The sequence below is a fragment of the Euprymna scolopes genome, chromosome 28 (assembly GCF_053919585.1).
Source record: "Euprymna scolopes isolate OS-2025 chromosome 28, ASM5391958v1, whole genome shotgun sequence".
Lineage (NCBI taxonomy): Eukaryota > Metazoa > Mollusca > Cephalopoda > Sepiida > Sepiolidae > Euprymna > Euprymna scolopes.
The window spans coordinates 54,522,326-54,537,558 of NC_136509.1; the positions used below are offsets into that span (position 1 = coordinate 54,522,326).

Genomic DNA, 15,233 nt, shown 5'->3' on the forward strand with positions numbered 1-15,233 from the left:
CTAGATTTATAACATGACGAGATTTAAAAAAATAAATGATAAAAAATAAGATCGGAATTCTTAGGTTTAACTACTTTATTTTATAAAAGAATTTGATAATGGGATAATTGAGATCTTCAAAATACCTTGTGATATAGAGACAGCTTGTTTTTTTCCCTGCACTGGAAAATTATTAACAAGAATAAATGTATAAACAAAATCTATTACATGATTACTTTTTTTAAAAATAGATTAAGATACTTTTAGAAAAAAAATAATTATCTGATGAAATATTTAAAATTGCATTTACTATTTGTGCGTGTGTGAGGTTTTTTTCCCTTCGGACTGTGAAATGGCTATATATATATATATATATATATATATATATATATATATATATAAATGAAGAAAACAAGTTGCATTATTGTGTGTGTGTGTGTGTGTGTGTGTGTGTGTGTGTGTGTATATATATATATATATTATTATAAAACTCAAATGATCTTGTAACCCACCATCTGGTTTACGAGTTCCGGTTGCGCATGCGTACATAATCAAATAACCAACACAACAATAAAACGTATTGTTTTACTGTGTACATTTTCAGCGTCCCAATTGTTTTTTTTTTCGCATTTAAATTATCCAAATAAACAATTGTTAATACTTACTGCATTTTTTTTACATTGTTCATTTCCGTATTACGTTTAAGTTATTTTAACGCAATTTTCTTACAAATAAATCTACTTTAACTCGTTGACAACCATCAGAGCATTTTACAATGGCAATTTACCCACCGCCTTCATTTTTTTTAATTATTAATTCTCCATTTTTTAATACACCTTTCTTAAAAAAAAACATTCATACATTTTCTTCCACACTACCAACATAAATAACCTTGAAAATGTTTTTTTTAATTTGTGTTACAAATAAATAATCAACGCGACAATAAAACATTGGTTTTTTTTCACGTTTAAATTAAAAGATATCAAAATTTGAATTTAACTTTAAGTATTATGGTATCTGTTCAATGCACATTTACTTATAAGTATGGCAAACCACTTATAATTCAATGGCTGCAAGTCTTTTTTTTTTTCAAAAACAATTATAAACAGAACGACTCATAGAAATCTATATTCTTTTTTCATTTTAATATACTTTCATAGAAATGTTTCTGCTATGTCACAAAAACTATTTTCTTTACATCACAAGTGTTACGCTCATACATTAATTCCATAGCTAATATAACATACTGACCCAACGGGTCACGGGTAGTCTAGTATATATATATATATATATATAAATGAAGAAAAGTTGGATGATTATACAGGGTGGTCGCGGGAAATTTGAAAGTCAGCTTAGATCATGAATAAAATGTGTGATTGCTATTTTTTGATCGGTGTCGTGTGAGTGTTGTAAAAATAAATTGTTGTTTGACGATGCAGTGAAGTGAACGGACGACATTTTGAGTATAATATAACATTTGTCTTTGAAAAATTTTGTAAAAATTATTCTTTGTAAAAATAAATTGTTGTTTGACAAATTTTCCGCTTTTCTAGCAACCACCCTGTATATATATATATATATATATATATATATACTAACAAAAGTATCCGTCGTTGACTGGGTTCAAAAACAGCCTACAGAAAATGGACTCTGATTTATGAAAGTATGATAGTTTATGAAAAGGAAAGGTTGTAAAGAGATAGCTTCGAATTTGGGGGCATCAAAACCAAAGCAAAATATGATGAAAGTAAAAATAAAATAGATAAACCCCATAATTTATTATACCATACTTGTTCACACTGAAACACTTATCACAATATTCTGTGGATCTATATTAAAAAACCTTGTTAAACTTTGTGACATATTTCCATTCTATAGAGGTCAGGCATGAACGAACACCCCATAATTTTATTATACCATATTTCTTCAAACTGAAACATAATTATCAAAGTATACTTACGCAGATAGATATGAAAAGTCTTTATTAAAGTTTGTGCCTATTTCCATTCTATGGAGGGCAGGCGCGAATGCAGACCCCACAATTTTATTATACCATCCCTATTTAAGTTAAAACATACTTATCAAAGTATTATTATGTACATCTATATCAAAAACACTTGTAAACGTTTTTTTTTTAATTTTTAAATCTTTTATTTCTATACTTTGTGGACCAGGCGTGTACGCAAACCCCACAATTTTAATGAATCATCATTATGCCAGATCAAACATACCCATTCCTATGTCTCGATACATCTTCTATCACTATATGTGATCAGTTTTCTATAATCGTCAACCATATAGGAGCCTATTTGTGACCAGACACACACACTCACACAGATGTTCAGCTTTATATATATATATATATATATATATATATATATATATATATATATATGTAAACCTAACTATCCAACTATTTCCAATCAAAGAAGTTCACCATATTATTTTTAGAAGTTCATTTTTAGTATTGTTTTTATTATTTTTAATATTACTTGCTATAAAGATCAATATTATTAATAGTAGTACTCTTGTTATTTCGTTGTTGTTGTTGTTATGGTATATTCTTTAGGACACTATATTATAATACAATATAATATTTATAATTTTAACCTTATATTCTTAGTATTATTATTGTAATACTATTAGAACTACATATTACAATAATCTTATTACACTATATTAGGGTAGATACAATAGTTCATACATTTATTAAGCTTTTATTATTTTTTTTTTAATTCGTAATGTCCATCATGATTTTTGTGTTCAGAATTATTGCCAAATTTAGTATTTTAATATTTTTTAATTATTTTATGTATTTTAATTATTATGCTCTTCATTTATTCTTTTATCAGTAGTAGTAGTAGTATAAGACTTGGTATCAGCATTTCCATAACATATATTTTATTGAGGTATCAATAATGAGAGAATAATTGAAACAGAGTTGCTTCCCTGTAAGAGTGAATCCATCCCTAATGTCAATACATCAAGACAAAAAGAAAGAACAAAATAAAAAAATAAAAAATGAATATAAACACCTCAAATTCAGGATATTCCTTAGTTTAATTTACTTTTTTTTTTAACAAAATCAACCAGTCCAAACTTACAAAACTACAAAGATTACCATCAATACAACTATTAACCATCATGAAGAGAGAATTCATTTACTCTGACCCAAACGCTTGAAAGCAAGCATCCACAACCACACATATATATATATAATTCAGGTCTCATTACAGGATGCAGTTTTGTGTCATATCTAGAAAGGTTGAGAGTAGAGACAATTTGAGTAGTTGATAGAATTATGGAATGAAGTAGAGAAAATTTAAAATGAGGTTTGGAACAAATTAGTGCTGGGCCATGAATGGACAGAAAGATGTATAACAGCAAAAGTTTCACCTACCATTAAAACATAACAGAAATTCCTGTGGGGCTCCAAGAGGGGAAATTTTCAGCACATCTAATGGAAAACTTTTATTTTTAGCAGCAAAGGTCAAAGAAACATCTTTGCTGTCAACATAATCTGAAAGAAAACAAAAAATTATTCACTCAATTATTTGTGCTAGGTAAAGGAAAAATATTGATTGGAATTATAGCTCAAATACGTTGGATATTCATGAAAGAATTAAATAGATAAACGCTATAATAGAAAATATTCCTAAAATTATAACAATATATATATTTTTTTTAAACATGGAGATCTATTAAAAAAATTACAACAGGATAATAATCAACTATCTCGTAAAAGAAAAAGATCAAGCTTGCAAAAAATCTTTGGAATTATATCAAGTATTGAAAGCTACTAAAATAATTTATGTAAACAAAATTGAATATGAAAAATTGACATCTGTTGATAGGATTGTTAAAAATATTAAATGTAATTGTAAACCAGTATTCAAATATGGAAAATCAAAAACTAAAATTTACAAACACATTTTATAGTTAAAAAAAAAACGTGAATTAATAAACACACCAGGTGAAACAATATTATTTTTTTAACTATTTATATGAAAAGCATGATTTAAAAAAAATATTACCTTTTAATGTTGGATGTTCAAAGTCAATATATTGGAATCTGTCAGTACCAATAATAGCAAAACTTTCTGCTATACAAACACAACTGCAGGGTTCAGCCAAAGAACTAAATTCCTGAAGACACAAAAAAACAAACAAAAACAGTAAAAAACAAAACAAAAAAAACATGGTTCCCTATTATTTGAATAATGTAAATAACCATGAATCAAAACTTTTGCTGAATTTTAGAGAAAATTAGTAAAATTTAAAAAATTTATTATATTTGTTTTTGTTCAAAAAAACAAATGGGGGAGGGGCTTTCCTAAAAATCTGATTGTTTAATGTGTTCATACTAAATTTTATAAAACATACTAGAATAAGAGAAAGTGATAAAAACAATTTTCGATTAATATCAGGGAGCAAAAACAAGTCAGTATAAAGAGATTTAATGACGAAACCAAATAGAAAAAGGTAAAAAAGAAAAAAAAGTAGTTTGTTAAATTTTGCCTGTTTTACAGCATATCAACAATTTTTTTTTGGGGGGGGCGGGGGTATTTTAATGCTGAAACTTATTATCAAACAATTATTCATTAAATAATTTTTTATACAGGGAGGGGGCAGAGCAATTAATTAATTGATATTCCGAAGAAGTTGCTCTGCCCTACCCTTTATATGATTTATTGAACACAAGGTGTCACTTTAGCTGGAGTTGTGGAGAAAAACTAAGAGTTCATACCTTTTCCAACATTATTAGAAAATGAACATAATAGAGGATAGAATATTTGAACTTGGCATCAACAATTCCATAGTCTGCAACTATATCCATTACGCTTAAATCCTTCTGAAGAAGGAAATGGAAGTCACTAAGGGATAAGAATGAAGCATAGAAGTGTAGAAACATTATATGCTATTCCCGGTATTGCCCAGGAGTTTTTTTGTTTATTTGACTATGCTTCTTTCTCAAATTATCAGTTCTTTTTTAAAACAAACTAATTTTATTATTCCAGTATCATTCGGTCCTTTTTAAATAAAACTAAATTATTATATAAGTATAACTAAATAAAACTAAATTATTATATAAGTATAACTAATTTTAAAGTAATTTTTTGAAATCTTCATTTATAAAAATATTATATGTAAATAATCTTTAATTCTTTAATACACGTGAATTCTAAAAATATTTTCAAATCAGTTTAAATAACTTTCTGTTTAAATGTTTCTAATCTATTTTCCAATTTAAAAGGGTCACCAGTTAATTTTTTTTTTTTTTTCAACTATTAACATACGATTAAAATGACTGATTTGAAACCAGTAAGCATTAAGTCGGATCTTTTAAAAGTTTGTTTTAGTAGTTTACACTATTATATGTATAATTTCATTAAATGATTGTAAATAAAAATGTGTAAAAATACATATGCAAATACAAGAAATCATCATAAAATTGTCTTGAATTGCTTCCATTTGCGTTTACTGTTACACATCTGCATTGTATTGTCTTACGTAAATTAACTTTATATATGCAATAATACTTCAAGCAAACTACATCAACCCACTGTACAGTTTTACAAATATGATTTTATGTATATAAATGCTTATATACAAAAGTTAAACCAAATTCTTCACACTAACGATAAAACCAAAATACCTGATTTCAAATTAATTCCATGTCACACACACAATAAATGCACTATCTTTTATATAAAGTTATGAGTATATGTAATATCAGTCACAAAACTAATTTGCATATTGGTTTTGAAAAAGCACATTTAATTAACTTATTTGTTATTGTTTTAAATTCAATGATTCTTGTCATTTAAATATATAACAAATAGTTTCAGACATTTTGTTTTATTTTTTTAGCATTTGTGTTCAACTGTTTCTTTCCTCCCGTTTACTTTAGTGGGACTTAGGTGATTTTTAACAAATTGTAATCTATTCCTAAGAAGACATTCCAGCCCATATTATCAAGCCCTGACACCCCTCCCCCTCAGATGTTTTTCTTATGAACTCCTTGTAAAATTTAGGTAAAAACAAAGAGAAATCTGCATTTTCAGCTATATTTGAATAAAGGAACCCATTTTTTCAGAGAATTGGCTTCGGTTCAGAAATAAGAAATCTGTGCACTGCAACACCCTATTTTGGAACTCAGATGTTTTAGAAAATTTGCAATTTTGAAGCTAAAAATAATCCTCTTGGGCCTAAATTTCATCCAAGGAGGTTTTCAAGGGTAAGGAATCCAAAAGTCATAGTTAGAAAGACACCAGATATAAGGAAAAACGTTGTTCTAATTCATGTGTCGCTGTGGCACTTTTTAAAAGGCTGTTCAGCCCTCCAAAGCTGAGCAACAAAAGGATGTAGTGCTTTTTCTACAACTTTTGGATTTTTTCAATAAAATAAGATGAAACTTTCATAAAATCAAAACGTATCTCTTGGCATTACCATTATTCTGACGTATTTAAACCCTGAAATTTGGTATTTTTGGAAAAATTTCTCAATTGAAGACAATTGTGATATTTGTGACAGACGTATGATCCCCTTGAGTAGTAGAACAAAAACACACAATTTGAACTCTTTCCAATTGAATGTTGCCATTACAAATCTCACCACATGCAGTATATTAGTTATTTGTGTATCAAATAACGATTTTATTCCAAGTCATATTTGAGTTTTCAAATGGCGAAGCTATGCTAGTCAGAATTTTGGCATTTGTTAAGTTGTTCTTTGCTTGTGGTATTCTTTATCAGTTGTTATTGTGGAAAAGATTTACAACGACTTCCTTATGCAGTTCCTGTCTAATAATACCTAAAAACATTCAGCTAAGAATAATCTTTGGGTACAGTGACATGCACACGGCACGTTTCAAAATCTTGGTCACACTTTGGAACAAAATTTGCTGATTTTGAACATATAAGTGATATACCACATATAATGCATGTTTCTAGGTCAAAATTCAAGGGGAAATTTAAATTTTGGCATTTCAATGCAAAATCTGAAAATTTAAAAAATTATATAGGGGCCCAAGATACGGGAACATTCAATTTTGGGCACTTTTTGGCAAAACATCCATGTAAAAAACATTTTTTTGGAAAGTCAAAAATCAATCTCCTGAAAAATGGGTTCCTTTATTCAAATATAGCTGAAAATGCAGATTTCTTAGTTTTTACCTAAATTTTATGAGGTGTTTATAAAAAAAACATCTGAGGGTGGTGGTGTCAGGGCTTGATGATATGGGCTGGAATGTCCCCAAGTTAAAAACAAATTACCTTCACATTATTGTTGAGGCAAATTAAGTTTTTATTTTGTTGTTATAAATTTGTATCACAATTTGCAAAATGTTATATGAATAAGTAGGACTTATTTGAGTTTACAACAAAGTTATGAATAGACATTTTGTTTCAAGTACTTTATGTAATTGTAGTAGTCTGGCAAAGCCAGCTAGCGTGTGTGTGTGTGTATATGTGTGTGTGTGTGTGTGTTTGTGCATGTATTTGGGCAGCAAGTTATTGTTGAGGCAAGATTGGTTAAATGTAAGTTTTCTTTATCTTTGATTCTTCTGTTAACTATCTCGATTTGACAAGCTTTTTTTTGGTTTCAGGTGGTAAATTGTGTAATATATAACTGATTAATTTTGTGTCAACCATTTTCCATCAAATGCTTACAATCCATGATCATCATCAGAAGTAATTTTTTTGTTGTTAAAGAGTTTTTTAATTGCTTTTATAATAAATAATTTATTCATGTTTTATCAGCTAGAATCGAAACCAAAACATACAACTCTCCATCCTCATTCCCTAGCTTCTGAGTCATGCCCAGATGCATATAAATAGTTACAAAATAATATTGTTTCACCTATGGATGTAGAATCGTGCATCTAAACCGGTTTAGTCAACTGTTTTGTTTTTGATTTTGACCTCTTAGCAGCAATTTTACCAGCTAAAAACCAAATTGAAAATACAACCAAAACTATTAGTTATTATATTATACCCAATATATAGCAGTTATTTCAAAAAATAAAAAAATGAATCTGGTGCTGTCAGCTAGAATTGAAAGCAAAACATACAACACTCCAGTTGGGTTCCCATACCTTTAAGCCACACCCATATGCATGTAAATAGTTAAAAAATAAATAAATAAAAAAATAACACTAACTTATGAATATAGATTTGTGCATGCAAACAGATTTAGTCAACTACTCCCGCCCAAGTCAACTGTTTTCAATTTTGACCCCTTAGCAGCAATTTTTGCCAGCTAAAAACCAAATTGAAAGTCTCCTACAGATCCAAATACTCTATATACCAAATTTCAAATCTGTAAGCCAAATATTCAAAGAGGAGTTTCGTACACACACACACACTGACATGGTCATATATAAAATAAAATATCCATTCACGTGAAATCACTTTTTTCTTCACCATATTCCCTTTGCTTCACTTTTTGTTATCAAGTAAGCTCTTTGACTTACTTGCAGTTTCATCAAATACTTTTGTATGCAAAATCCGATCCCGCATTTTACTAATTCCTACCCTCTGATGAGAAGAAAAGTATTTCTTCAAAACTCTGCGGATTAAGGACTATCCATTTATTAAGTGTTTCCTTTTCAGATTAAATGTTTTTAACTCTTTTTCAAAATGTTTTTTAACATGTTTTATTAACTATTTGCTCTTATATATATATATATATATATATATTTCTGTGGAAATATTATTTTTTTTTCAATTATATTTCACTTTTTATATATACAAATCCTCAATGTAAGAAGCTCAATGTGGTTTGTTATATATATATATATATAGGAACAGACATTATAAGTCATTATAAAAAATCAAATTTTGATTTAGTAGAAAAAAATTAACTCTGACAGCAAATTCATAACCAACAAACTAGAAATCAGTAATAGAGTTAATAAATTACTAAATCAGGAAGCCTACATTCTCTTAAAGGACCATAAACAAGATTTCAACAACAAACCAACTACAAATTAACCCCATAAGACCAGAAATTGGAAAAATCAGTAAAAAAAAAAAAAAAAAAAAAAAAAACTTTTGGAAAGATTAATTCTCAGATCAAGAACACATAATCTAAACCAATGGATCAATATGGCTGATGCAATTAGTTAGTTCTTTAGAATAAAAACAAGGATAAATGTTCCTTCTCATAATTTGATATTGCAAATTACTATTCCTCTATTACTAAAGAACTGTTCAATGATGCTATGCAATTTGCCTCTCTCCTTACCAATATCTCCAAGGATGAGATTGATACCATTAGAAAATGCAGAAACGCTGTCCTAATTAATAAAAATAAACAATGGATTCAAAATCTAACTAGACCATTTGATATTCCTAGGGGATCTCTTGACTCTGCAAATTACGGACTTAGTTGAACCAAGACCGTCTTAAAAGACAAGATGGCCGGTGGGCAAAAATAATTTAATCTGCTGACGTCATCACGGATAGTCCCTTTACCGGTGTCAAGCATTGCTTGACTCAAGCAACCAACTGTTGTCACCAGTAGATATCGTAACGTATTGTAATATTTCTTTTTTTTATTAAAATGCCTTCACAATGCATCGTTCCGAATTGCAGAGGAAATTATCGTAAAGGACCGAAAGTTACAGTATTTTCATTTCCGAAAAATAAAGAATTATCTTGTCTATGGATTAATGCAGTAAAAAGAAAAGATTTTACACCATCTCCATTCAGCAAAGTAAGTTTTAACGTGCTCCCCCCCCCTGTATTTAACACGATGTAACTATAATTTAATTCAAGATTATCATCCTAAGTTTTTTACCATTCAAAAGAAGAAGCTTCAAATAAATTGCTAATATTAAAAAAAAATTTTTTACAGCATACAAAACTAAGGAAAATGCGAGACATAACACGTTCTTTTGAAGAGACGATTTTTTTAAGCTGTTGACACACGTTTTAAAATTCTAGCAAAAATTAATTTTCCTGAAATTTTTCAATATTTAAAAATAAATTATGCCGGCTGATAAAATTTTACAACTTTTTTTAAAGCTAGAAAGATAAAATTTAAAAAATACTTATTTATATATATATAATATGAAACTAAACTAAAAAAAAAAAAAAACGCGCGTTCACTCGTGGTGTTACAATTTATATTATTAACGTATTTTAACAAACTGAAAATATGGATATAAAAATGATTTTGCATGTTATTTTTGTTATGTGGTGAAATAATCTTAAATAAGAAACATGATTTTTTTCTTTAGGTTAATTATTTTTTTTACTGAGCAATACTTCATGAATTTATTAATGTTTTAAAAAAATGGTTAAATATGAAGAATAACTCCACCTTCGAGAATTCCTTTAAAATTACCACTTTTATAAGTTTTCGGGTGCGCTGAAAACGAAAATAACATTTAAAATTAAGGCAAACGAGTATTTTCTAATATATTTTTAAAAAGAAAAAAACTACTTGTTTCCTGGAATTTTAAAGGATTTTCCGAGGGTAAATAGTGGCCACAAAGTGGATGGTCAGTTTACGTTAAATTATTATAGAAAAGTGATCCCCCACTTTTTTAACTAACATTTCTTGGAAACTACTCATTTGCCTTAATTTTAAATGTTATTTTCGTTTACAGCGACCTCAAAAATCTATAAAATTAGGAATTATAAAGGAATTTTCCAAGGTGAAGTAATTCTTCATATTTACCAAAAACTGTTTATGACTATTTTAGTCAACAACAACAAAAAAAAGTTCATTAATAATTATTTTTCTATCTTATCGTTTTTTTGCATGTAATTTTAGGTTTGTATTACTGTACACATAGATTCGAAAAAGTTGTCAAAAAACAAATATATAACAAATAAATGTTATCAAAGGCAAGATAAGTTACTTTTCTACCAAACTGGATATATTTTTTGTGTTTTTATTCAATGTAACATGTTTATTCAGCTCGAAAAACATGCAGTGTTTACCGATGTATTGGACAATTCAAAATGGCGGCCGACTCTCTCTTAAACACGGTAAGTTCGAGAAAAGGTGTTATAATTTTTGTCGCAAGGAGAATGACAACATTAATAAAAAAAAAATTTCAGAAAAATTCAAACTTTTAATTAAATTCCACAATGGATTTTTATAATGTCTGATGTATTTAATATTTGAAATATTTCTGCATTAGTAACTTTGTTTATACTAACATTATTTGTTTGATTTTAATTTTAACTTATCGTTTGTTCTTCAGTTAAACTAATTTATTGTTCGTTTTTCAGTTAAACTAATTCATCGTTCGTTTTTCAGTTAAACTAATTCATCGTTCGTTTTTCAGTTTTGATTTAAAAAAATATTGTTCAAATGATTTTAAAAAATATTCACTTCGATTTTTAAAAAAATTCATTTCGATTTTTAAAAATATTGTTTTTTTGATTGTGGTTCATTTTGATTAAAAAAAATTCATTTTGATTAAAAAAAAAAATTCATTTTGATAAAAAAAAAATTCATTTTGATAAAAAAAAAAGTTTAATTTTAATATTTGTTTATTGTCTTAACTCATATCAAATATTTTGCTTGTGTTCTGCTTCAAATATTCATAATCTTACATGCATAATTTTCATTTAATTATATCAAATAAACTTCAAGTTTACTACAAATCAAATCGTGTTCCTTCATTTTTTTAAAATGTAATTTATAAGTAATTAAAGAACGCATTCTAATCTTTAAAATCTATAATACAACGAAATATTCAATTGCTTATAATACTTAAACAAACAACTTGTGTTTTTTTATTATTTTTTTATTATTAATATTAGATGAGTTTCAGTATAAATCATCGTTTTCTTTCTTTATTTCTTTATTTTATCCAATTTTGAAGTTTTGTAACGCTGTCTGTAAAAATTACTGTTCATTATTGACAGTCAAGAGTTCCACATATCTTGCTTGTTGGGACCTCGGCGATGACGTCATTTTTTCAGCTGGCCGGCCATCTTTATAACGAAGGCCACGGTTGAACTATATACCTTATACAATCTAACTAAAGATATAGAAGTTGACATGATTGGCTTATATATAGATGATGGTCTTCTTCTAGTAAAAAATATTGACGGCCCTAAATGTGATAAGATCAAAATAATTATCATAAAAGAATTCAAAAGAATCAATCTTAACATTGAAATTACCAGGAACATAAAAATAGTTCACTTCCTAGATGTTACACTAAACCTGAACAAGGAAACTTATGAATGCTATAAAAAGTAACAGTAACCCTACACATGTCCACTCTCTCTTAAATCATCCTAAAATTATCATTAAAAATATCCCCAAATCCATTAACAGAAGAATTAGTTCTAACTCCTCATCCAAAGAAATATTTGATAAGCATAAAAATGTTTACAATAAGTAAACAGTGAAATATAAAAGAACTAAATTAGAGTATATAGAGCTAGCAAAAAAAAAAAAAAAAAAAAAAAAAAAAAAAACACCCACATCTAGAAAACCTGCAAAAGGAAAATCATTTGGTTTACTTTTCAATCAAATGATTAAAACCAACCTAGGAAAAAAATTCTTAAATCTCATTAAACTGCACTTCCCCTTCAGCAATATCTTCCACAAAATTTATACTTCTATAAATCTGTTTTCTTTCTTGTGTGTATTGATATTCATATTAAATAAACATTTTTCTATTTATTTAAAAAGAAAATACAAGTTTGTTATATATGGGTCGTTGAATTGCATTCATCTGCAAAAGATCCAGCTAATTTGCATATTCTTTTAAACATTCATTTTAATTAATTCCCTATTAGTTTTTTCAGTTTTCTTGTAGGATGATCAACTTTAGTTAACTATTACATGTATTTATATTCATGCAGATATTCTACATGATTTATACTTGTGTAATATTTGCGTAAAAAGGTTATAGTAAATACAAACCTCTTTGTATATATATTTATGTATGTGTGTATATATATTTAAATAATTTTGCCTACTAAACTCCTCGGTCAATTTTTGGTCTACAGATATGAAACTTCATATACAGGGTATTCAAACGCATACAAAACTTTATACTTTGGTCTTAGCCAGGGAAAATCGGTGCAAAAATGTGACAATTAGAAAAAATGGAATTTGCCAGTTGAAGGTCAAATGATGGCATTACGAATATGCATGCGTAACGTAATAGCTATTGGCTTATGTTTTAATTTTTAGCTTGCAGCAAAAATATCTTCATAGCTTAGAAATTAATGTCAAAGGAAAAAAGTAAATCTCAGACTAAATGTTTTGACTTTGATTCTTGGTAGTGGCGCATAAGTCATTTTTAAAAAACTTTTTAAATCATTACTTGTAAAATGTTTTTGACTTGTAATGGGGGTATGAGACGAATGGATTCGCCAATCATTTTTATAACCAACGGCTGTGCTAAACAACCAATGAAAACGTCGCAAAATTATTATAAAAATTGTCAAATTTTGGATTCAATCAGTTCTCCGTTTGCTACGTCACGAACCGCATTTAATTCTTCACTGCCATCTTGGTTACTGATCTGAACTACGCCGCCATCTTTGTTTAACATAATATCTCAGAACTTAAGAGGTTAACTACGCCACGGACTGCATTTGATTCTTGGTCGCCATCTTGGTTACTGATCTGAACTACGCCGCCATCTTTGTTCAACACAATGTCTCAAAACTTAACAGGTTATGCGCCCAGCCACCGTCTTTTCTTTGACGGATTGGAATCTAAATTCGAATTGTGGCAGGTAAAATTTCTGGGATATCTAAGGATTCGAAAACTACACAAAGTCATACAATCTACAACAGAGAATCAAAACTACACCGAATTTCTCGAAAAAAAAAACATGACTGTTTTTGCAGAACTGATTCAATGTTTAGACGATAGAAGTCTGTCTCTGATTATAAGAGACGCATTGGATGATGGGAGGAAAGCACTGAACATATTACGAGAACATTAAAGGGAAACCGAAAATAATATCCCTATATACAGAATTAACCTCTTTAAAACGTAACGAGGATGAAACAATTACCGACTACATCATAAGGGCAGAAACAACCTCCAATGCCTTAAAACTCTCAGGTGAAATAATAAGCGATAGCTTGTTGATATCAATGACCCTCAAGGGACTTCCAGCCGATTTTAAACCATTTACAACTGTTATAACTCAGAAAGACAAACCCATAAATTTCAGCGAATTTAAAGTGGCATTGCGCAGTTACGAAGAGACTAATCGTATGCTCGTGGACAATAATAACTCCAGCAATATTATGAAGTTCAAAAATGCTTCTCAAAAGCAGATACCACCAAATTACGCACTTCACCGCAACCTATTCTCCAAAAGTAATTTTCCCAAGAAAAAGAATAAAATTATCTGCTATAATTGTGGACGACCCAACCACAAAAGTTTCCAATGTCGATATAAACGCTCTAAAATGGACTCCGACAAAAACGTTGAGAACTTTGAGGAAGAACATACATTTCTATTCACATGTAACTTTGACAATATCACAAACGGTAAAAATCTCCTTGTAGACTGTGGTGCTACAGCGCATGTTATCACCAAGGAATCTGATTTTATTAATTTTGATTCAAACTTTAATCCTCAAAGTCATTTTGTCGAACTTGCTGATGGTAGTCAAATAAATGATATAGTCTTGAAAAGAGGCGATGCTAAAATATACCTAAAAAATAATAAAGGCGAAATCTGTAACTGTATTCTAAAAAATGCTCTGTTCATACCTACATTTAAGCAAGACATATTTTCCGTGCAGGCTGCAATTAAACAAGGCGCGAATATACAATTTGGCCAAAATACATCAAAATTGACATACCCCAATGGAACTGTATTTGACATTAAAGGAAATGGCCGACTATATTATTTAAAAAGTATGGTTCCTTCAAAAACTGCCTGTCACGACTTGGAAACCTGGCATAAAATTCTAGGACACTGCAATACAGCTGATATTAAAAAATTACCAAATGTAGTCGAAGGCATGAAAATAATACCTTCAGATGATCTCCCAAATTGTGATGTGTGTGCACAGGGGAAAATGAACAAAGAAAAATAAACCAATAAAATAATTGTTTTTTTTTTTTGTATGTTTTTTTTCTTTTTCTTCTGGTTTTATGAGAATAAAGACAAATTCCCATAAAACCAGAAGAAAAAAAAAAATACAAAAAAAAAAGAAATTATTTTATTGGTTTATTTTTCTTTGTTCATTTATTTTTATTTATTTATTTTTATTTCCTTTTTTCAAGTGAAACCAAAATTGAAT

General features: G+C 28.5%; 1 protein-coding gene across 4 annotated transcripts in view; it reads right to left on the minus strand.

The window, feature by feature from the left end:
- Positions 1-15,233, minus strand: part of LOC145249633 (citron Rho-interacting kinase-like) — a 384,140-nt gene that overhangs the window by 20,924 nt on the left and 347,983 nt on the right. For all 4 annotated transcript variants that reach the window (XM_080111385.1, XM_080111382.1, XM_080111384.1 and 1 more), the window contains 2 exons: positions 4,014-4,125; positions 3,380-3,499 (listed from right to left, as the gene is read on the minus strand). In XM_080111385.1, the coding sequence (XP_079967511.1) occupies positions 3,380-3,499; positions 4,014-4,125 (232 nt within the window). The remainder of the gene's footprint in view (positions 1-3,379; positions 3,500-4,013; positions 4,126-15,233) is intronic.